The 24169-nt window shown below is 46.8% G+C and overlaps 1 protein-coding gene across 3 annotated transcripts in view; it reads right to left on the bottom strand.

Annotated features, from left to right (window-relative positions):
• VWF (von Willebrand factor) overlaps window positions 1-24169 on the bottom strand; it is a 177248-nt gene that overhangs the window by 70421 nt on the left and 82658 nt on the right. For all 3 annotated transcript variants that reach the window (XM_064284716.1, XM_064284718.1, XM_064284717.1), the window contains exons 17-25: window positions 24001-24095; window positions 21746-21906; window positions 13241-13344; window positions 11947-12085; window positions 8981-9115; window positions 6998-7144; window positions 2426-2566; window positions 2132-2245; window positions 327-483 (exon numbers count right to left, since the gene is read on the bottom strand). In XM_064284716.1, coding sequence (XP_064140786.1) covers window positions 327-483; window positions 2132-2245; window positions 2426-2566; window positions 6998-7144; window positions 8981-9115; window positions 11947-12085; window positions 13241-13344; window positions 21746-21906; window positions 24001-24095 — 1193 coding nt within the window. The remainder of the gene's footprint in view (window positions 1-326; window positions 484-2131; window positions 2246-2425; window positions 2567-6997; window positions 7145-8980; window positions 9116-11946; window positions 12086-13240; window positions 13345-21745; window positions 21907-24000; window positions 24096-24169) is intronic.

Below are 24169 nucleotides of genomic sequence, written 5' to 3'. Positions count from 1 at the left end.
TTGATAAATATGATGGTGACTAATTAAAGATGTATATTGATGTCCTTCTTCTCTTCGTCAGGGTTCTCTCTTCCAGAATTTCTCTGGAAGAAAAGTCGCCACATATTAACATTTTGAATCCCTGACCCTTCTTTCCCCATAATACTAACTCCTTGCACACATCAATCTCTTTAAGCTCTCTTCACCCCTTGGTCATCCATCACCATACTAGGACTCTACCTTTTCTCCCATGATGGTGTCCTCCTGTACCCTACAAGTCTTCAAGTCTAATACATGTGGGGTGAGGGGAGGGGCACCTGAGGGTCATGAAGAACGTAAGGACTCACGGCACAGTGTGGCCGTCCTCCAGGTCACCACCTTGCCATGCTGGGCACACACGTGGGCATAGGCAGCAATGGTGTCGCAGAAGCAGGTACAGTCCCCAATGGACTCACAGGAGCAGGTATCGTAAATGCAGGCATCCAGGTATGGCTCAGGGTCCACCTGCAAAGGGACCCACAGGGTAGCCTAGGCCTGGAGCTGGGGACTTAGGAACTCTGGCTCTTGGTCTGGGTAAGAATGTTCTGGTGGTCAGAGCAACGGAAAGGAGGCTCCAGTGTAGAGGGAGAAATGTAGTTCAATGGTCCCAAAGAGAGAAAAGGCAGGATTCCTAGGTTCTAATCTGGATTCCGGCAAGAAACCTTGGATAAAGCAGTGTTGCCAGGCTTTCATAGAATATGAGGTGCCTGAGAAGTGTTCAAAGGAACATTTCTGTCTATCTGTCTGCCTACCAGTCATCTATCCCTCCTCCTAACCCACCTCCAACCTCATGGGTGTTTGAGTGTTTTCCACAGACACACAAACTGGTCACTCTCTTTCCTTGCTTCAACTCAGCAAAGAGAATGAGAAAATACATCAAGTCCCATTAAGGTTGGCTCACTGAGGTGCTATGGGGCTAGAATGCTGGATATGTGACAGCACTGGGGACTCCTGGACCCTGGACCCTTGGAGGGGTAGCCTACCTGCCATCTATGTACAATTACAATAATCAACTGTCACTTTCCCTGGCTCCCAAAACATACTACTGCACACACCAGCCTTTTTTAGGGAAGTTCTGTTAGAAATGAATTCAGAAATTAAGTGGCGTCACTGTTTCAAAAGGTTCCAACAGTCCTGATTTCCCTGGTTCCTCTCACTGTCTTCCCTCTTCCAGTTTAGATGTCCAGTGTTTCCACCAAGTCAGGGAATCCTAAGTATCCTTTGGAGTTTTCAGGGACTAACAATCATTGGATAGATATAAAGAGAGCTAGATACATGTATTCAACCAGTCACTCCCATGGTGGCCAAGCTACACAGCAGCATATGTACATGACTGTGTATATGTGTGTACACATGTACATATATAAACACACATATCCACACACACACACATGTATGTGGGTATATGTGTGTATGTATACGGATATATACAGAAAGAGAGAGTACTGTATTCAACTTTGTATCGGGAACTCCTTACCACCATTTGAGACAAAGACACAAAAAGGAGTCAAAAATGAAAACTCAAGGTAAGGTCAGAAAAGAGTTTCTGTGGAAGAATTGAGGACTGAAGGGTTTTGTGAGAGGAAGTGCTTAGGTCTGGAAAAATAAAGGGGTGCTGGGAAAAGAAAATCCCTGGCTCAAGTTTGAGACAAGGTAATTCAATGGACGAACAAGTCCAAAAGAGAAGTGCTGGCAGATGCCAAGAAAAGCTGTACACTGCATAGAAGGAAATGTTTTTTCAGGCATTGCTCTCCTCAGAAATTGTCCATTACCCTTTTTGTTTCCCAGGCTGAAGCCAAGAAAGGGACTAAAGAGTTGCCTGTTGTTGCATACCCCGGAGTCGATTTTGACTCATAGTGACTCCATGTGACAGAGTAGGACTGCCCATAGGGTTTTCTTGGCTATTATCTTTACAGGAGCAGATCGCTAGGTCTTTCGCCCACAGAGCTGGTGGGTGGGTTTGAACCTTTCAGTTAGCAGCCAAGCACTTAACCGTTGCGCCACCAGGGCTCCTTAAAAAGGTACAGGTTATTTCAAAGACCTTCATTTTAGGAGCTCGAGCTCTGAGTGCCCTTAGCACTAGGATGTCTCCAGTTACCCTCAAGGCCCTTACCAGCTTGTTGCAGTCCTGGAAAAGGTCACTGGTCAGGATCCTGCACGAAGAATCCACCATCGTCTGCTTCATGATGTCATTGTGGCAAGTGGCAAGGGAGGAGTCCAGTGGCACCTGAGGGAGGAGGGCAGGAGCAAACAAATAGATCAGCCAACAGTCAGACAGTCAGAGTGGGTGTGCTCGAGCCACAAGGATCCAGAGATCCTCTTCCCCGGTCCCACCAGCAGTTCATCCCCCCATACCCCAGGGAGGAAGCAGGCATCCCAGGCTCAGTCCACACAGACCCAAACATACTTTCCTGGTGTCAGCACACTGTGGGTTCACTTTCCAGGAATTTCCAAAGTCCACAGGGTCTTCTTCCACTTGGAGGTTGCTGCTGGTGAAGTCATTGTTCTGGATGCCGTCAAAATTCCCACACAGACCACACACTTGTTCCTGGATAGGCAAGTAGAAAGGATGAGCACTATAAACCTCAGGAGCACACTCTCTGAAGAGGAAGGAGGAAGTTCCAGGCAGCAAAGGCAGCAGGGGTCATCTGAAGAAGAGGGGGATGGATAGGGGGTATGGATGGAGACCCAGAGGGGGAACAAGGGTGATCAGCAGACCCTTGCCCTGGCCAAGGCCTTTCCTGGGCTTCCTCACTGGCCCCATTTTAAAGTTAAGGAAACCAAGGTGATTCACAAGGAGACCATCACATAGCAACGCTCACATAGTGAACCAAGGGCAGAAGTGGAAATAAGGCAGCCTTGGCCCTGGAACCCTCAGTTTGAACTTTCCCCTTCCCCAATAAGAGTATGAGCAGAGAGAGATGGTGGTTCAACATTACATCAGTGAGAGCACAAAGATCCAAGAAGGGAATATTACAGGCCAGTCCCTGGAGAATGACATCACGCTTGGTAAAGTAGCAGGTCAGCGAAAAAGAGGAAGACCCTTAGCGAGATGGATTGACACAGTGGCTGCAACAATGGGCTCAAACATAACAATGATTGTGAGGATGGCGCAAGGCCAGGCAGTGCTTCGTTCTGTTGTACATAGGGTCGCTGAGAATCAGAACTGACTCAATGGCACCTAATAACACAAACAAAAGCTTTACCATGGACACGTGAGCCCCCTTACCTGGAGAACTGCAGCCTGGCCAGAGCAGACTGGCTGCTCTATAAGAAATGCCACTGAGGAAGGTATAATACCTTATTCAACTCCATGTTCACCTATCACCATGTGCAGTACATAATACATCCTCAACAAGTAGTTACTGAATAAATGAAAGCCATCAAATAAAAACTACTACTACAGAAGGAACTGAACTTGTTTGGCCTGGAAAAGATGATCTACTCTCACAACATAGTCAGAACCCTCTCTTGGGACAAAGATATGTGATTTATTCTATTTTATGTCAATAAGCAGAATTTGGCTTGGTACAATGAATGTAAATTGCTGGGAAACATGTAGGAAGAATGTTTTCACAGTTGGACAATAGGCCAAAGATCATTACATAGCCTAACAGCCTCCTCCCGGTGGTATGGTCCTTGCCCTCATTTCCTACCATTCACCCTGAGTCTCTCCCCTCCAGCCACACTGGAGTCGTTGCTCAAACACTCCAAGCATCTTTCCATCTTAGGGCCTTTGCATGTGCCAGTCCACCTGCACACATGTCTCTTCCTCCAGATATTGACATGGTTCACTCCATTCGCTCCCTGAAGACTCTGCTTATATGTCACCTCATCAGACCATCCTATCCAAAATAATATCCCCGCTAAAATATCATCTCAACAAGGGTTGTGGTAGGCAGAATAATGGCCCCCAAAGATGTTCACATCCTAATCCCCTCAATCTGTGAATATGTTACTTTACACGGTGTTATGGCTTGAATTGCGTCCCCCAAAAATACATGTTGTAAATCTTAACTCCTATATCTGTGGTCAGAAGAGGACGTGGAACCAGGAATATCATTGCTGATGTCAGATGGATCCTGGCTGAAAGCAGAGAATACCAGAAGAATGTTTACCTGTGTTTTATTGATTATGCAAAGGCATTCAACTGTGTGGATCATAACAAACTATGGATAACACTGTGAAGAATGGGAACTCCAGAACACTTAATTGTGCTCTTGAGGAACCTTTACATAGATCAAAAGGCAGTTGTTCGAACAGAACAAGGGGACATTGATTGGTTTAAAGTCAGGAAAGGTGTGCGTCAGGGTTACATTCTTTCACCATACCTATCTAATCCATATGCTGAACAAATAATCCAAGAAGCTGGACTATATGAAGAAGAACAGGGCATCAGGATTGGAGGAAGACTCATTAACAACCTGCATTATGCAGATGACACAACCTTGCTTGCTGAAAGTAAAGAGGACTTGAAGCACTTACTAACGAAGATCAAAGACCACAGCCTTCAGTATGGATTACACTTCAACATAAAGAAAACAAAAATCCTCACAACTGGACCAATGAAAAACATCATGATAAATGGAGAAAAGGTTGAAGTTGTCAAGAATTTCATTTTACTTGGATCCACAATCAACAGCCATGGAAGCAGAAGTCAAGAAATCAAAAGATGCATTGCATTGGGCAAATCTGCTGCAAAGGAGCTCTTCAAAGTGTTGAAGAACAAAGATGTCACCCTGAAGACTAAGATGCGCCTGACCCAGGCCATGGTATTTTCAATCACATCATATGCATGTGAAAGCTGGACAATGAATAAAGAAGACCGAAGAAGAGTTGACGCCTTTGAATTGTGGTGTTGGCGAAGAATATTGAATATACCACGGACTGCCAAAAGAACAAACAAATCTGTCTTGGACGAAGTGCGGCCAGAATGCTCCTTAGAGGCAAGGATGGGGAGACTGCGTCTTACATACTTTGGACATGTTGTCAGGAGGGACCAGTGCCTGGAGAAGGACATCATGCTTGGCAGAGTACAGGGTCAGCGGAAAAGAGGAAGACCCTCAACAAAGTGGATTGACTCAGTGGCTGCAACAATGAGCTCAAGTATAACAACGATTGTAAGGGTGGCGCAGGACCGGGCAGTGTTTTGTTCTGTTGTGCATAGGGTCGCTATGAGTCGGAACCGACTCGATGGCACCTAACAACAACAACAACAACATATCTGTGGTTATAATCACATTTGGGAATGGGTTTTCTTTTCTGTGTTAATGAGACAGTATTAGTGTAGGGTATGTCTTAAGTCCATCTCTTTTGAGACATAAAAGGAGCAGATTAAGAAGCAAGCAGAGATGGGGAAGAGAGAGCCAAGCTACTTGAAGATTGCCCAGGAGCAGAAGTTCAAAGAGACAAGGACCTTCCTCCAGAGCCCAGAGAGAGAGAGAAAGCCATCCCCTAGAGCCAGCATCCTAAATTCGGACTTCTAGCCTCATAACCTGTGAGAAAATAAATTTGTTTGTTAAAACCACCCATTTGTGATATTCCTGTTATAGCAGCACTAGGTAACTAAGACACATGACAAAAGGGACTTTGCAAATATGATTCAATTAAGTATCTTGAGATGGGGAGATTATCCTGGATTATCCAGGTAAGCCCAATGTAATCACCGGGTCCTCATAAAAGAGAGGCAGGAGGGTCAGAGTGAGAAAAAGCAATGTGACAAATGGAAGCAGAGAGTGATAGACAGATTTTAAGATGGAGGATGGGGCCACAAGCTAAAGAATGCAGGTGGCCTATAAAATCTAGAAACAGCAAGGAAACAGGTTCTCCTCTAGCACCTTCAGAAGGAATGCAGTTCTGCTGACCAATTTTAGGCTTCTGTCCTCCAGAACTGTAAGATAATAAATTTATGTTGTTTTAAGCTACTAAGTTTGTGGTAATTTGTTACAACAGCAGTAAGAAAATAAAACAAACGTTAAAAAAAAGAGTCTGGTGTTTTCCCTGCTGTTTCCACAGTGCCTAGAACAGTGTCTGCAGCATCTGACACATAATTAAAAAAAAAAAGAAACAAACAGCTGCCATCGAGTTGACTCTGGCTCACGGCAACCCCATGTGTATCAGAGTCGAACTGTGCTCCCTGGAGTTTTCAATGGCTGATTTTTTGGAAGTAGATCACCAGGCCTTTCTTACAAGGTACTGATGGATAGGCTCAAATTTCAACCTTTGAATTAGCAGTTGAGTGTGTTAACCATTTGCACCACCCAGGGATTTCCTGATACATACAAGGAACTCAATAACTATTTGTTGAATGAATGAATGAGTGAGTTGTTAATGCCTTCCAGGAAAGGAATGGGCTGCTCCGTGAAGAAGTAAGGATGTACCCCTCACTTGTGTGCACAAGCTGAAAATGGATGGCGCTATCAGAGATTCTGTGAAGGTCATCCCTGCAAAGGCTAAATCAGCCACCATAGTAGACAGCGCTGCTTATCACATGCACGCCAGTTAGAGAAAAATTTAAAGTCCTAACAAACAGATACTGTAAGCTTTCTCAAAAGTAGGTTATCAGCAATATTACAATAGCTCTCAAAACTGGCTGACCTGTGGCTCAGTGGTAAGTCAACACCCAAGAATACTTTGCAGTGTTTATAATGTTTTGCATGATGAGTTTGCCTCTTGAGTTAAGAAACCTAAGGAAAAGTTATTGCCTAATCTTTTATTTCCTTCTTCACTTATCAGCTGCATGCCTAGCAAAACCAGTCAATGAATTGTTCGTGTATGTGCAACCCTCAATCCTTCCCACATACAGGCAGACCCAGAGTGAGCCGGCCACGGCTTGCTCTAAACCTTGAGTCAAGCAGGCTGGACTAGATGACCACTTTCTCTAGGAACACCAGGGAGGGGCAGTGGGCAGCCACTTGGGAAGCTGAAGAAGGTCCAGATCACGGACAAGCTGAAGAACAACGCAAGAAAGGCCACTGACCTGGTAGGTCTGCTTCAGGACTACCGAGATGGACAGGTGGTGGTCCCAGACCACAGAGAGTGCTTTGCCCAGCAGCAGAATGACATACCGGCCAGACTCCATCACCTCAAAATGAGTCTCATCCTTCATGGGTCTCTTCACATTCACCTGGCAGAAGACAAGGCATGAAAGCAGGGAGGAGGAAGGAGGGACATGATTTTTCAGACCCTCCCTCTACCCCACACCCACCCTATCTGTCTCTACTGCCCTCCAGAGTCACACCTGTCATCAACCCCACTGAGTCTGGGCTCACCCTGTCAGGGCCAGGACCATGCCTGGACATGCCTGTGTCCATCTCACCTGCCACCTGCCAAGAAGTCTATGACTAGGGATGATTATAGAGGTGGCAGCCAAATCATAAGATTAAAACTACAACCAGACCAATCAGCAGATCTTCATCACTTCACAAAAAGTAGTTTTACTGGCACTTCATCTTTAAATACATGTGGTCTCCTCAATGGATATTAAATGTGGCAATGATTTTAAGCACCTCTAGCCAACTGATTAAAAAATCTATCCCTTAATAAAAATGGGTACCACACTCTGACCTTTACTGTGTCTTCCCTTCTCCCACTCCCCAGAGTCATTGTGATCAGATATCAGGGCCGCAGGAGAACAGAGAGACTGAAGAACACGCTTCTCTGCCAGGAATCACGTATTTTGGTTTTCCAGAAGGACTCTGGCCTGCACCCTTGACTTGGCCGAATCCTTGCGAGTGCCTTCCTCAAAGCCCATCTCAGTGTGCTTGGCTGACCATCTAATCCATAAAACTGAGGCTGATACTGAGAGCCTGTCACCCCCTTGCAAAGGTCCTCTTCTGGTGACATACAACAGGAAGGGCTAATCATATGTGCAAATTCATGGCTCGTATGTCTGCACACCTATTCAATATCACCACTGCCACCTGTCCTGAATAGAGTGTGCTTTGAAATGGAGTTGACACTGTTGCCCCCCAGTCAATGGTGATGCTAGCTAAACAGTTTTCTTCCATAATGGTGAAGAGGCCACCTCCATCCCGAGCTCAACAGCACGTATCTGCAAAAAGGCTAGGTTGCAGTCTGAGGCTGTGGAACAAAGTACAGGTAACTGCCCATGATAGGTTTGGTCCCAGAGCCTTGTCTTCCTAGGATTATACATAGTCAGACACGCTGAGCCCGCTAGATTTTTCCAAAAGTGAGGTCTAGGGCCCACCTGCCTTAGAATCCCTGCCACTTTAAATGCAGATTCCTGGGCCCCACCTCCCATCTGAGACTAAATCTCAGGGTGGAAGAGCCCCAGGATCAACATTGTAAATGAGATCTCCTGGATGATTCTTGTGTACTCTTCTGAGAACCAGTTTCTAAGCACTTAGCACACAGAGACTGGATCTTTTAATTCTCTTTCGAGAATCTTATACAGAGATCTCTGAAAAATATTATCTGAAAAGAACTGAAAACATAAAAGAAAGTAAACCCCCCCCATAAGCCCAATACTTCCCACCCCAGCCCCCACAAAAATACATATAAATGAATGCTGGCCTATGGGGGGATGTTATACATAATAATAATACACAATAAAATATTATTTATATATATACATATACACACACACATATATACATATACATGGAATAAACAGGCAAAGCCCCTTGTCACCATTTCTCCCCTCCACCCCCCAGAGGTAAGCACTGATTCTTCTTATACCAATGTAGATGGAGTTACACATCTTTCTCCACACCTGTATCTGTTACTAAAATGGGGTCATGTCATCTATATTTGTCTGCAACTTGTTCTTCTCACAGAATAACACGTCAGGATAAGATGATACATCTCTACCTCGTTCTCTTAATGGCTGCCCATTATTTCATTCACACCAGTTCTAAATAACTGCTTGATAAGTGCTCTTAATAAGCTGACAGAGAACAAAGCGGGAAATGAGGAAGGGGAGGATGAGGCCGGCACTTACCTCCCCATCAAACAGTTCAATCTCTCCTTCTTCAACCAGGATGGTGACCCGCTTTTTGCATTTCACTGACGGGCTGCTGCACCCCTCATTCCCCACCAGGATGCGAAAGGTCCCAGGGTTGCCACCACAGTAATCCTGGGGTAAGGGGGGTTCCAGGAAAGAAATGTTATGCCTGCTACCTCTATCCAGATAAGAAGACTGGCATCTTGTCGTCTCAGGCCTTTGGATATGTGTTACAGGATGTCACCATATCCGCGTGTGTGTGTGTATGTGTGTGTGTATGAGAGAGAGATTGAGGAGGGACAGGCACAGGTTAGCTCCCTCAGGTGTGTCGTTCTCAGCCACTACATACTGAAGCAGGTGTCTTCCGTCAGTGGTAGGAGGGAGAGAGTGGTGAGGAGCACAAGGTGGAGAAGGGAGAAGGAGGGAGAAGAAGAAAATGCATGCTTTTATGTGCATCAGGCTAACAGCCCTTACCTACAGCCCGCTGGTTCTCAGTCCCACCCAGGTAACCAGGACAGTTTGACCACACAGCATCTGATAGCTCTAAATTCTGGTTGGATCCCTCTGGACTGCCGGCCCAGAAATGTAACCAAATGCCATGTGAAGGAGTTCCATGCATCCTGAGCTACCATTTCTAGTTGGGAAGAGAGGATGAGGGGTCACTGGTCCTTTTTGGTCAACTGTACATGTAGAAAATGAACAAAGGGGAACATGTTCCCAGCAAATACCTTCCCACAGTGGCTATGATTATTAATCACTGTGGGGTGAAGGGCAAAAATTCAGCACTCAACTTAGAAAAACTAGGTGTGGGTCTTAGTTCTACCACTTATTGTGGAACCTAGAGTAAGTCATACGCTCTCCGATACCCCCCCACACACATACACACACACACACTCCATGTGCCCTGTGATAAGACGAGGATCAGCCAACTTAATGGGACTGTCGCGAAGATAAAAGAAGGAACAAGTGTACAAGTGCTTCATAAACTGCCCCATGTGTTCCTGTTACCAGCTGAGATTTTTCTGAAGGAGGAAGAGTTGAGTCCTGATATCTCCCAAAGAATCAAGGGAGAGAGGGAAGGGAGACCCAGGACAGAGTATCAGAAGGAGACAATGAAACTGGCTGTGGAGAAGGAAAGCAAACAACAAGCACCAGTTGCCGTTGAGTCGATTCCAACTCATAGCAACTCTGTGGGACACAGTAGAATTGCCCCATAGAGTTTCCAAGGCTATAACTTTACAGAATCAAACTGCCACATCTTTCTCCCATAGAGTGGCTGGTGGGTTTGAACTGCCAACCTTTCAGTTAGCAGCCAAGCTCTTAACCACTGCACCACCAGGGTTCCTATATACATACAGGGTTATTTTACTCCATAGCATTTTCACGGCTATGATCTCTCAAAAGCAAATTGCCAGACCTGTCCTCCAAGGCATCTATGGATGGGGTCGAACTGCCAACCTTTCAGTTAGTAGCCAAGTGCTGAACTGTCTAATCTGCCCAGAGACTTCTAGCAACACACAAGGGGGCACACACTGAAGGGGGACTCGAAAACTGCTGGGAGAGCTTTGCCTGGCGGGGGAAGAATCGGGAGCAGTAGGTGCTGAGCCAGCTGCTTCCAGCTGCACTGAATTAGTTGTCTCTTTCTTATTGCTCTGCTTTGAAATTGGCTCAGTAGTTGAGCCCCAAAAACAGTGTCACCTTTTGCTACCAAGGGTGGGAGGCAGGAAAACAATCAAAAGAAAGGCTTGCATATATAATCTGGGGGAAGCTCTGGAGGGGAAAATACCCTAAGGTCACAGTGTCTGTAGGACGATTTCTGCCTCACCAGTACACCGTAAGCCTCTCTGGGCCAGGCCTGCGGTATGTGAGGTGAAGGCGCAGCTGGGTGGAGCTGCCGCTGCTGCTTTTGCCCTGCTCCCAGCATGCTCTGCAGGCAGAGCACCCAGTCACCAAGGCTGCTGACTCACCAGATCTGCAGCTCAGTCTCTGGGGCTAAGGCTCCCATGGCTCGTGGTCCTTCCTTCAGACCATCCCCTCCTCCCGGGAATGGAGTCAGAGAGACCACCTTTGTTTAAAGCTTCACCTCTTTGGTTACCCATGTAGTGTTAGCAGCAAGAGAAATTTACAGGAATCCATGTACTGGGCAGGGGGAAGCAGAGGATTTCCTGGGCTCTTTCTCATCTTGTTGGGCAGTATGACTTTCTGTGCCCCAGCCCCCACTGCCTCCCCATTCTGAATTGTGCTGGTTTAGAAAAGAAAATGGTGGAGAATGCAATAGGATCATAGGGCTAGAAGTAAATTCCAGGGGTCATCTCAACCATCTCCCTGTCCACAGCTGCTGTAGATGGTCATGTAGGCTGTTCACTGCACAAGGGTGCTGGCAGGGAGGGTGGGTGGGGACTGGAATACAGCCTGGGCCACGCCTGCCAAACTGTGCATCCTGATTGAGGCTGAGTCTGCCCAAAGGAATGGATGCCTTTTCCTAATTTCACATTGGTGCTAATATGGGCTGATGACAGCCTCACCCACACCAATCCTGGTCAACAAATGAGCTTCTATCCTGTTCTTACAAGTCTCCAGTGGAGCTGGAGGGAAATGGACGAGCACTCTTGAGTCTCAAATCCCCTACCTCTTTAGACACTTCTTTTACCAAACCAGTTGTCATCAAGTCAATTCTGACTCATAGTGACCCTACAGGACAGAGTAGAACTGCCCCACAGAGTTTCCAAGGAGAGCCTGGCAGATCTGAACTACCGACCTTGTGCTTAGCAGCCATAGCACTTAACCACCACACGACCAGGGTTTCCTTCTTTTAGGGGTTGGAAATTTACTCCAGTAGAAACCAACCTCCAGAGTTTCTAGAGATAGATTCCAACGTGGAACCCCCACCCCTGAATTGCAGTCAGTACCTCCTACTCCCTCTAGAGACAGACAGCACCCTCCCCTCCTCTCCCCCATCTCACCTGCAGCAGGACATACTGGCACTCCCCAGGGAACATGTACTTGAGCCCGTCGAAGGTGAGATAGTGGGCCATGCCCATCACAGAGCACGTGGCATCACACACCTTGTCCGTGCAGTTCCACTTGCGGTCCCGACAGACACTAGGAAGAGTAATGACAAGGATGACCAATTGGGTACCTGAGTATGAGGAGTTCATCTGGGCATTAGAGATGAGGAGAGAGTGGAAGCCCTCAAGGAGGGAGGGGACCTGCAGCCTGCGGAGCATGGAGCTCATTGACACTTTGCTGGTGTGTGCTTATATATTTTCAGAGCATGGGATCCAACAGGAGAGAGGGAAGCCACCAAGGGGGGAACTGAGGCACACAGAAGGGAAGAAACCATTGAAGGTGACCCAGGCAGCCAGAGAAGAAGCCTGGATTCTCTTTGGACCACCTGCTATAGATTTTCTAAAGCTTAGCTTCTCCCTGGAAGCTGCCTGAGAGTGGCCACAGGGTCTACACGAAAGAGAGACATGGAGATTAAAATTCTTCTGAGGCTAATGAGGAAAAACCAAGACAGAAGAGCAAGAAAGTTCTGAGTCTGGAAAACAGTGATCAGCTGTGAACTTCTGCCAGGAGAGATTTTGTGTGTATGTAGCTTTATGTTTAAATCTATGGTCATTTGTCGACTGCCACACACCCCATCCCACTGCCGCCCTGTAACCAGAGCTGACATCAGGACGCCCACTCTGTGCGTCAGAGGTGGTAAATGCAGACCTCAGGCCCCAGAGACAGCTAAGCCCCCTTGGGGTCCCAGCCCTTCCTGCCTCTGTCCACACAGGCCTCTACTGAAAGCTGGAATTGCCCAGAAGTCAAAGGCTGAGGCTGAGCAGAGTGAGGGATGAGGAAAAAAGAGAAGAAAAACCAGCTACCCTCACCAAGTTCCCCTCTCAAACCACCACTACAAACACTTGGAACTTGCTTACAATGGAGTATAAGGGATCTTTGCCAGATGAGTGACATATACAACCACCGATATGGAACAAGGCTTATCATCCCCAGGCCCCACTTCCCTGTGTGAAAATAGTAATCTCTAAGATAGTGTCTATGCAGGGTGAGTACAGGTGATGCTAAAGATTCTCCCCATTTTACGGATGGAGAAACAGAGGCACAGAGAAAAGAAAAAGAGTAACCAGAGTCCGACAGGGTGCTGGAAGCAAGTTTCAAAGGCCCTGTGGCCACAACTGCTCCTCAGAGCTTCTTGATCTACACTTCCCTTGTAGCTGTGTCCCCAGGAAAGCCCTCCCAGGGCCTCACCAAGTGTTGCAGTCAATCTTCACTGTCTCTCCTGGAGCGTACTCTTTGCCCTGATGGAAGCAGGGACACCTTTCCAGGGCCACACATCTGTTTTCATGTCGGACCTAAGGGAAAAGAACCCAAAAGCCGTGGGAGCCATAGTGACTGAACTAAAGCCCCTCTGGGGATGCGTCGTCTGTGGCTTGAGCCCACCAATGAGGCCAGCCCCAGGACCGGGACTGAGCCAAGGGGTCAGCCTCGGCCACAGGCCAGTCCCCGACAGGGAGCCCCTGCCCAGGCTGGGGCTGGATGAGCATGGGCTCCCATCTGCACTGAAACTCTGACTGCCCTCTGCCCTCTCATCTCTTGCCGGAGGCAGTGGAAGCTGGTACACCTTTGTGACGACACTTCAGCAACATGTGTCAAAAGCCCTTGAAATGTACACATGCTTGTTGTTGGGGGCTGCCTAGTCCATTCTGACCCATAGCCACCCTAGGGGACAGAGCAGAACTGCTGCATTAGGTTTTCCAGGGTGCAATCTTTACAGAAGCAGATCGCCAAGTCTTTTCTTCCTTGGAGCCACTGAGTGGATTTGAACCACCAACCTTGTGGTTAGCAGCTGACCTCTTAACCACTGTGTCACCAGGGGTCCTTGTGCATATCCTTAGACCTAGTAATTCCACTTAGACAATTTCTCCAAAAGAAATATTTAGAGTTATGGACAAAGATTAATGTAGAATTATTTATCATTGGAAAAAAATAGAAACAACCAAGTGTCCAACATTAGAAAGATGATTAAATCCGTTAAGGAATCTCAATGTGATGGTATCCTGTGGAGTTATTAGAATGGTCCTTTGGAGGAATTGTAAATGATGTGGGAAATATCTGTGCTGTTAATCCGTCAAACAGAGAAGAAAACTGTATACACATATGGTCCCAATGATGAAACACTATATATATATATATGTGTGCATGTACATATATATTTTTTTTTTCTTTCAATTAGAAGAAAACATAGAAGTTGCCTCCAAATGACGTGGTGGGATAGGAAAGGGAAGAATTTTCTTTTTAAATTTTTTTCCAAACTGAATAAAATGAACAACGTACTTAATACAATTAATATGCACTTAATACCCTGGGGTGAAGGCTGAATTAGGCAGAGATGCTGGGTGGTGCAAATCGTTAATGCGCTTGGCTGTTAACCAAAAGGTTAGCAGTTCGAGTCCACCCAGATGCAGCTTGGAAGAAAGGCCTGATGACCCACTTCCAAGAGAATCAGCCAGTGAAAACCCTATGGAGCACAGTCTACTCTGACACACATGAGGTCACCATGAGTCGGGATCAACTCAACAGCAACTGGTTTACCGGGACCAAAACCAGTGTCTGTGGCTTTTTCAAGTCACACGTGCCCCCTCCTCAGACAATTCCCTGATACTCTAATACACCCTCCATGGCGGCACGCTCTGCTTCCCTGTTCCTCCACCCATTAAAAGATCACTTATGTGAGCATGTTATACTCCTCAGTTCTGTTGGGGTTAAGGCAAGCGGTGGAGGGGATAAGAACTAAGAACCGCTGGCTTCAACAGACTCAGGACAAGCTGGCCCCACTCTGACCCCAAGATGTAGATCTGCTCTGTCCCAGCTCTAGAAGGCAAGCTCTGGTTTGGCCTAGCCTTGAGTGATCTAAAAGAGCCCTGGGTCACCCCCAGATGAACGGACGATGACACTTTGGCTCTAGAGTTACCTGTGGGGCAAGATCTCCTGGTCTGGACGGATCAGGACCAATGTGATCCAGTCACTCCCCAGATAAGCCTGAGTTTCCAGGGCTTGGAATTAGATAAAGCTCTAGGAATTGAGAGGTCTGTAGGCTGAGCAAGGGCTTGTGTGTTGGATGATGGGCTAAAATCCAGTGTGTATGCAAGTGTGTGCATACGTATGTATGTGTATGTGTGTGTATATGTGTATGTTTATGGTGGGTGTTGGGGGAGCTGAGGATAAGACGAGGAACCTCTACAACTTAAATACCATCTTTACCCAGCCTCAGACGGTGTCCCCAAGTCCTTTAAAATCTAAGTGATAGTGCAGTTTGGAAGTGCAGGGAGCAAGGAAAGTGCAGGTGATGACACTCTTGGTGGCCCTTGCCTCCTACCACCACTGTTCTCGGAAATCAATGAGCTTAAGCGCCCAGTAGAGGGAGACAGCAGCTTGATAGGAACAGGAAAGGGCTGAAAAATGTCTCTCTATGGAGTCTTCAAAGGCTCTGTCACAATTAGTGTTCATTCCCCACAACCCCCCAAGCTTTGTCAGCTCTGACTTAAGTCCAAGGTCTGGCACCTGGTAAGAATGACTGACATGTCCAGCTAGGGAGCCTTACCGTGTGCTCTCTCCACCACTCACTCCTACTGTTAATGGAGACCATTCCAACAATACGCATTATCTGAGATAAAACGATAGATAAGGTGGATTCCAGGAAACGGAGTGCTCCCACCTCATCTCAGAAGAACATGTGCTTGCCCCTTACCTTCAAGCAGGATGGGTTGAGGGCTCTCAGACCTTTCTACAGGATATTCAGCCCACTGACAAAAAGTCCCATACATCCATGGCCCAGGCAGCTCTTCCCCTTGCCCAGATGTGAGTCCAAGGACACCCAGACGAGCATACAACTCAAACCCCCACTTGGCCAGGTGGTAAAACTGCCACCACTGCTGCTGCCACCGCCACAGCCAAGCCCGCCTCCCCCTCCTGCTGAGCTCTCACTGACAAACCGCGTGATTTGACTAAGTTTGACTAATTTGCCCTGACTAATTTTAGTAAAAGGAGATTATGAATTGATGGATTACAATATTAAAATAGGACTTTGATATTAAATTAGGACTGCTGTAAAGGTACCAGTGGCGTGGGTTAGATCCATTAAGTTAGAACTGGAGAGGAGACAAAACATAACCTTAAAAGAAGGGGAAAGTGTTTCTAGGCCATGCTTCAGTGTGAGGCTTCCTGACTTGGGAGAGAAGATCAGATAACACCAGCCCAGCCATAAACACTCAGAGAACCCCAAAGCATGTAGAAATTCAGGGAGATAGAAAGACAAAGCCACAGTGCAAGGAATGACTAGGATCTGGATACGAGCTGGTCAGGCATGGAGCCTAAGACACTGTAAAAATGCCCAACTGAATTCTGTAGCAAGTCACTTAAGCCTCATGTTCAAAATGAAGAGAATCATCTCTGCCTAGTGTTTGTCCGTTTGGAACACTGAAAGGATAAAAAGATAAAGTTTGTGATGTCCTTCAGAAGACTTAAGAATACACCTAATACTCATGAAGCCTCCAGAAGAAAACATGACAGAAATATTTGTCACTGTTGTTCATTAACTCATGCCATCTTGAGGTAGAATGGCTCAAGATGAGACCATGCTACTAGGTCATGATCAGCCCCAAGAAAAATTATGAAGTGGGGAAAAAAATTGTTCCCTCTCGAAGGAGGTGGCCCCCACTCTTCCCCCAATCCCATGCACACACTCTATACTGACCCATTCTCCAAAATCTTCTTACCTTCTAACAGCCCTTGTTTGTTCCCCTACCCTATCAATACTTCCAGCTCACAGTTGGTTTCAACTACAAAGGTGCTAGAAAAAAAAAGGAATCTGATTAAATAACTCTCTATGGTGTGAACGATTCTTCCTATGAGGATTTAGGAGGTTGTAAGCTCTGGGAGTCCCTGCGTGGCAAAAATGGGTAATGCTCTTCGCTGCCAGCCGAAAGGTTGAAGGTTTGAGTCCACCCAAAGGTACCTCAGAAGAAAGGCCTGATGATCTACTTTCTGAAAAATCAGCCATTGAAAACCCAGAGTTGACTCAACATTAACTGATACTTTTTAAGCTTTTTTTTTTTTAAGCTCTTGCTTATTAACCAGGATGAATTTACGGTTATTATATTTCAGTAAGTCTGATTAGGTGACAAACTGTGGGGAGTGCAGGAGATATTGAAGCAGGAGTGCTTTCTTGGGCCTCTTAAAATTACATCATAGGATTTACAATGCCCACATGTGAAGCCCGCTCTGTATGGACCCCTGAGCCCAAGCTCTAGGCTAAAAAACAATGCCAAGTCTCTCCAGCCTTCATACTGGCCAAGTGAAAAAACTGGGCACCAAAAGGACCACGGACATGAACGCACTTCCTTCCCAGCCACAAAGAGAAATCCTAAAACCAGCAGAACTGGGTACCCTCTAGGTTCCAGCGGGGAAGTGAGAGTCTCCCACACAGCCATACTGCACGTTCCCCAGAGGCCTGAGTATTTGAGCACCTGGTGGCCTAGTCTCCCAGAGGGAGGCAGACAGTAGAAATGAAGGAGCCCTGGTGTAGAATCAGAAGATCAGAGTTCCCACTAATAAACATGCATTCTTGAGCTTGTTCTGTTCCCTGTCCTTCCTCAGTCTCCTCACGTGTTACATAACAAGTTGAAGGCGTAGACTCTAAAGATTCTTTCTAAGTTCTAGCTCTGCACTCTACGATGCTCCTGGAAAGAATGACAACTCTGGGCCTCCATACCACATCAAAGTGAAACCCATGTGAAATTGTTCACTATAGATCAATAAGTAAGCACAAGTAATCCCGTGCTTACCTTGCTTATTGGATAATCTGCCCCCAGACTCTGGCTGGAATCTGGAGGACATGGATGGTGCAGTGGGTTGTGCTTTGCTGCCACCTAGTGGTAGCCAGTAATATTCTAACTTCAAGGAGCGGCGCTTCAGGCAAGAAGTTCACTCAAGACTTACTGAACTAAATAAAAAGACTTGAGAAACCTTCTAGTTCAACCCCCTCATTTTCTTGATCCAGTGGGTCTCAGAATGTGAACACTGGGGTCTGCAAAGTTGCTCCCAGTGCATGCTAATTGCCTATAGCTTCTCTGTTCATAATGACTCATGGCTTTCTTCCATGAACTTTTTAGAATAAAAAAAAAAATTTTAAACCCATTGCCACTGAGTCAATTCCCATTCATAGTGACCCTACAGTACAGAGTAGAACTGCCCCATAGGGTTTCCAAGGAGAATAGTGGTTACTAAAAACAAAAACTTGTTGCCGTCAAGTCGACTCTGACTCCTAGCCGCCCCATGTGTTACGGAGTATAACTGTAGGGTTTTCTTGGCTGTAATTTCTACGGAAGAATATGACCAGGCCTGTCTTCCATGATTTCACTGCATGGGTTTGAACCACCAAACTGCAGGTTAGTAGTCAAGCACAAACTGTTTGTGCCACCCAGGGACCTATGGTTACTAAACCTCCGCTTATGAAGCACCTTTCATGTGCCTGCCTCTGTCACTTTCAGTCTTCAAATCAACCCTTCTAATCCAGTTTTACAGGTGAGAAAATTAAGATACAATGGTTTTTGGTTTTTAGGTAAACATCAGGAGCCAGGATTCTAACCTAGAAGTATACGGTGCCAATGCCATGCCTCGTCCACTCAGTGTCTCAGCGAGTCGCTTAGCATGCTACTGACCACTTTTCAAAAGCAGCCCTGTTCTCCCCGTTCTGTGCAGGCAGGCCCCTGCAGCTGTGGCACGAGCAGACGGGGTCTGCAACTTATGGCATGGACCAGAAAACTCTGCTCTGAGCAGATGCTAGGCCTTGGGCAAATCACAGACAGGTGCTGCTGAGCCTAACATGGACATTGAGAGTTTCCTTGAAGGAAACAGAGGCAATCTCCAGCCCAGAGAAGTGCTGTTCAAAGTGTGGGCCATGAATCCAGGCTGGTCCATGATGGTCTAAGACCAAAATTCAGATCGTTTGAGAATTATGATGGCAATTTGACAGATAAATATCACGTCTGTTGTTTCTAATAACAAAAATTGGGAGGGACTCATATTTTGTATATCATTGCTTTCTGTTTCATTTTTCTGACAATTCCTTTTACTGATTTGCAAAAGCACTGGTCCACAATGAATTGGAAACAAAAAACCAGTCCTTCACCAGTCTATCATGTGGACAGCAGGGGGCGCTGAGTGGTGAAACCTGAGTCTCGACTTTGGTTATTTATAACAAGTAAAGTAAAGCGATTTCTGACAATTCTATACCACTTCCTGGTTTTAAAAGTGCTTTCACATTAGTACCTTTTGTGCCCACAGGACTGAAGCCAGGACAGGAATAGTGCGTCCGTGTTACAGGTGAGGTGACTGAGGTTGGAAGAAAGAATGAGTGAGTGTGTAAGATCGCATAGCCAGAAAATCGTGAAATCTAGGCCGACAGTTCGGCCCTCCAACTTCGACTCCTATTTGGGGGCTCCTTCTGCTCTCAGTAGAGTTGCCCCCAGGAAAGAGCTATTTCCCTCCCCTTTACAATTCCCAATGTGAAGAATCCCTGACACCCTCCCCTCAAGCCCTTGGTAACAGGCCACAGCCTTAATGTCTTACCCAGGGGACAACGTCTGCGCCATCAGATGGGCCCAAAGAGGGTGTTTCCAGCCCCATTTTCTTTGCATTGTAGCCAAGAACACGTGTCCCGTGCTGCGGCCAACCCGCCACAGACACTTAATAAATTACACGGCCTTTTCTGGGCTGCCAAATCTGGCCTCAACAACCTGCACGTTAGTCGGCATCACAATGAAGCAGTTGTGAAAATAACCCAGTCTCATACAACACGAGCTTTTGAGTTTATTCTAATTCCCTGCTGTTGAGGTACGCGTCCCCTTGTTCTGTGACAGGTATACAAATACTGTCTTCAGGATGCAGCCATAGGCCTTCGGGAATGCCAAATGAGCTCCTCACGGCAGGGCTACACCTGAACTTGAGGGCTGAATCTCCTCTTGAGATTTGGGACAATAATGCAATTATTGTGGTTAGTAATATTTATGTCTATCTTTGTTTTTTTCCTTCGTTAAAAAGAAAAATTCATTTAAAAGGGTCCCTGATGCTGACATAATCTCCTGAGACAATGTCTCTTTCCTTATCTAAGTCTTCTCTGCTGTCAGGAGACTTTCTCCTCCAGAGACAGCGAAGGAATAGTGAGCCATGTCCCCGAAATCTCTGAGACACTCAAAATAAGAGGAGTGGGGATAAAAAGAATAAGGAAGCTTCTCCCTCCCCTGTCCTATTTCTTGTCCCTGCCCAGGTCTCAGTTCCCCTCCTTATAGGTCCTCCTTGAATATCTGCCTTCTGCTAAGGCACCAAGCAAGACCTTCAGGTTTAGGGGTGCTCAGTAGCCAATCTCTAGCTCCCCTATTACCAAAAACATTTCCAGAATCCTCAAAAGCCACGGCAGAGGGGAACGTTCAGGGGAGAATTAATGCGGGCTAGCTTCTCTGTTTTAGAAGAGAAAGCGTTCGGGAGGAAAGTAGATAGGCCGTCCATCTGCACAAACCTCAATTCCAGGCCTCCTAAAGGACACTGGTGATGGGCCAAAGTTCTCTCTACAGAGCATGGGCAGTTCCCACAGCCCAGACCACCGCCCCCCAAGTCAAGGCCCAAAACCCAAAACCTACTGCCATCGAGTCGATTCCGACTCATAGTGACCCTATAGAACAAAGTAGAACTGCCCCACAGAGTTTCCAAGGAGCTCCTGGCAGATTTGAACTGTTGACCTCTATGGTTAGCAGCCATAGCACTTAACTACTACACTGCCAGGGTTTCCAAGTCGAGGCCCAGGCATCATTAGTGCCCCTCCATAGTCATGTGAAAGCCATCCTGTCTTCTCCCATCCTGGCCTCTACAACCCCCACCCCAACCCCTCACCGCTCACTTTGGATATGGGGAATTGGAGTCAGAGGAAGTAAGAAGACAGGAAGCATCTTAAAGAGAAAAATCCAGAAGTTGCATCTTTCTGGGTAACAAGAAATAACATGTTTAACATAAAACCAGCCTAAGATTAGACTTTGGAGAAAGGTAAGGAGGCTGTGCATGCTCGGACCCTCACCCCAGCAGAAGCCCTGGAGGATGCATGAAGGAGCCAGGTGGATGCAAACCAGCATGGCCATGGAATGGAACTGCTGGCCACACTCTGTGTGAGAGCAGCCTCAGCCCCAGAATCATGGAATGCTCAGAGCTGCCCAGGACCTCACAACTCACTTTACAGACGACAACATCAAGGCTCAGTGTGCAGAAGGGACTTGTTGGGCCTGTGGCTTGTTAGTAGTGTGGCTGGGACATCAATGTCTTCTCTTGAAATAGAAAGTTATAAGCATATGGCAGCCCTTGGGAAAATTCTAGTGGAAACGCCTGTTCTTTCTTGTAAGTATTTTCTGGAAATACTTTCATTGCTTCTTATAGCACCCCTGTGAGCTAAGTTCTTACATACTTGTCAGATCTCATCAGGATCAACTTCGGACATGTTCCTACCAGCTCCCTCCCTGAGTTTGGCAGCTGACCGGGACACAGAGGACTCTCCCTGACCCCTTCCCCCTTCACCACCACCACCTCTATTACTTTTTTAGCTTGTTTCTTCCTCTCTCTGGCTCCACAGCCCACTCACTCATCCCAGCCTGCAGGAAAATGGAAGGGAAGGCTGCCAACTTTGCAGCTGTGGGGTGGCTACCATCTTACCATGCCGGGGGGGCAGAGGCAACCGGAGACACAGCCTGTGCTCATGCACTCCAGGTCGTAGTTCTGGCAGGTTTTGGCACACTCAAGCCCTTCAGCCCGGGGGTTGTCAGCAGGACACACCAACTTGACCATGGGGGGCCGGCAGGATAGGCTCCTTTTGCCTTGGAGGTAGGAAAATCAAAGAGATGATGAGTGAAAGAGTGAATGGATCTATCTTCGACACTGTCCTTTGGTACCCTTGGTGCAGTCACTCAATTTGAGAGACTCCAAGCTGCCCATACCCTGGTATTAGGTGCCGCCTAAGCTTTAATCAGGTCTAGCCCTGACCCATGTCCCCTGAGTGGGACAGAGGTGGCAGCCTCATCGTCTGAGCTTCTGACCTTTGGCCTACACTGATGGCAGCCTTCCCGATCCCAGCTCATTTGTCTAATGGCCCCACTTCTCATACCCCTTGATCCCTCTGTAGCAGGATGCACTGCAGAAATTTTCAGACCTAGGCTAAAAAGGATCCTTAGCAGGACCCAACAGGACCATTCCTAATATGAGAACCCAAGCCCAGTGCCGTTGAGTCGATTCCGACTCAAAGCGACCCTATAGGACAGAGTAGAACTGCCCCATAGAGTTTCCAAGGAGCACCTGGTGGATTTGAACTGCCGACCCTTTGGTTAGCAGCCATAGCACTTAACCACTACGCCACCAGGGTTTCCAATATGAGAAAGAGAATGTCATTTGGCCACAATGACTTTAAGAGGTCTTTGCTCAAATTTCATTCTCTCTGGGAGGCCATCCACAGCCACTCTACTTAAAACTGCAACATCCTATCCCCCACCTGACACTCCTATCTCCCCTTCTCTCTTTGTTTTTCTCTGGGACACATATCACCGTCTGATATGCTACATATATTTTACTTATTTATTTGTTGATTGTCCACCTATCTCCTCCCCACTAGAATATATGCTCCGTGAAAACAGGGGTTTTTGTCTACTTTGTTCATTGATTGATCACATTTCCTGACAATTAGTAGGTATCAACAGTGGACTGAGTAAGTAATGACAATGGAAGATTGAGACAGCACCCTTCTTTCAAAACCCTGGAGTGCTTAGCATCATTTAGATCACTTAATACCTCCTGTGGGTGAGGAAGCCAGAATTTCTAGCCTTATAAAAGTTAAGGAGCTAGAACTCCAAAAGGCTAAGTGGCTTTTCCAAGTCTTCCCAGGATTCTAAAAGTTTCCTAATTTTGAAAAAGATATTACCTTCCAGGGACTAGAGTGGAAGACCTTCAGCAAGAGAGGCCGAAAGCATTAAAGACAAGTCTACAGGGGGAGCACGAGGAAGATGCTACAACAAGAGAGAAAGCAAGAGGCAGAAGAATTTGGCGATCCTGTGATCACAAGTCCTGATTTCAACTTGTAAGCCACCCACATGCTTGGGAGCTTGCCCCGAGCATAAGCTGAGAGAGAGATGTTCCCCAATCAGTCATCCAGGAAAGCAAACCTCTCATCCAGGGCAACCTGGGAAACAAGCAGCATGGCACAGAGAGCTGGTCACCTGGACAGAGGGAGTGTTATGGAAAGTGAAAGGCAGAGAGAGATGAGGTCAAGCTGGTAGTTGAAAACAGCCCAACTATCTGCCTAATGGCACCACTCTCCCTCTTTGCAGAAGAGTTCTTTCTAAGCAAGGAGCATCCTTCTGGAAGCAAATAAGGCCCTCATGATCCATAAACATGAATATGGTCCTACCAGCACCGTGTCAGCCCCTTCTCCGCTCTGTGCCTTGTCCCTAACCAGGACCTTCAAGCTAAAAACAACTGGCACAAACCTTCCTCTTCCAAATTCATTTGAGAAGCTTTCTAAAGAGCTATCCTCATCAGCATGTCCATGGGAAAAAAGATCCAGGCCATCTAAGGAGAGTGATTTTGATCACAATCAAGGCAACTCAGAGTTGTTCAATGGGTTAGGTCACCATGGGCAAAACAGAGGTCTCACTGAATCAGTCTTGTAGATAATTCAGTCTTTTCCCTTCCCCAAAATAAAATACTTCTTGCTCAACAGTTTGGATTTACACGTGCAAAGACATGCCTAGGCCTGAACATCAGTCACACGTAAACAGAAACTGAGACAAACCTAGACAAAGGCAGACTCATGCCTGAATGCTCACACACACAGACAACGCAGCCCCGCTCTCCCCCCACTCTACGAATTTGAAGTCTGAGCAGGGGGAGGCAAGGAGCCCTGCCAGGGGTACAATACTCACTGCGGTGAGACAGGGAACTGCTGAGGACAACGTCTGGCAAGAGGTTTCCCGGGACTCCACTCATGGTACAGTGCATGAAGCCGTCCTCACAATAGCTGCAAAGGGGAAAATCTCAGCCCGACTTTGCAAGAGTTGTCTACACCCACCGCCTCCATTTCCTCACCCCCTA

The sequence above is a fragment of the Loxodonta africana genome, chromosome 4 (genome assembly GCF_030014295.1).
Source record: "Loxodonta africana isolate mLoxAfr1 chromosome 4, mLoxAfr1.hap2, whole genome shotgun sequence".
Taxonomy (NCBI): Eukaryota; Metazoa; Chordata; class Mammalia; order Proboscidea; family Elephantidae; genus Loxodonta; species Loxodonta africana.
This window is presented reverse-complemented; position numbering and strand designations above follow the sequence as displayed.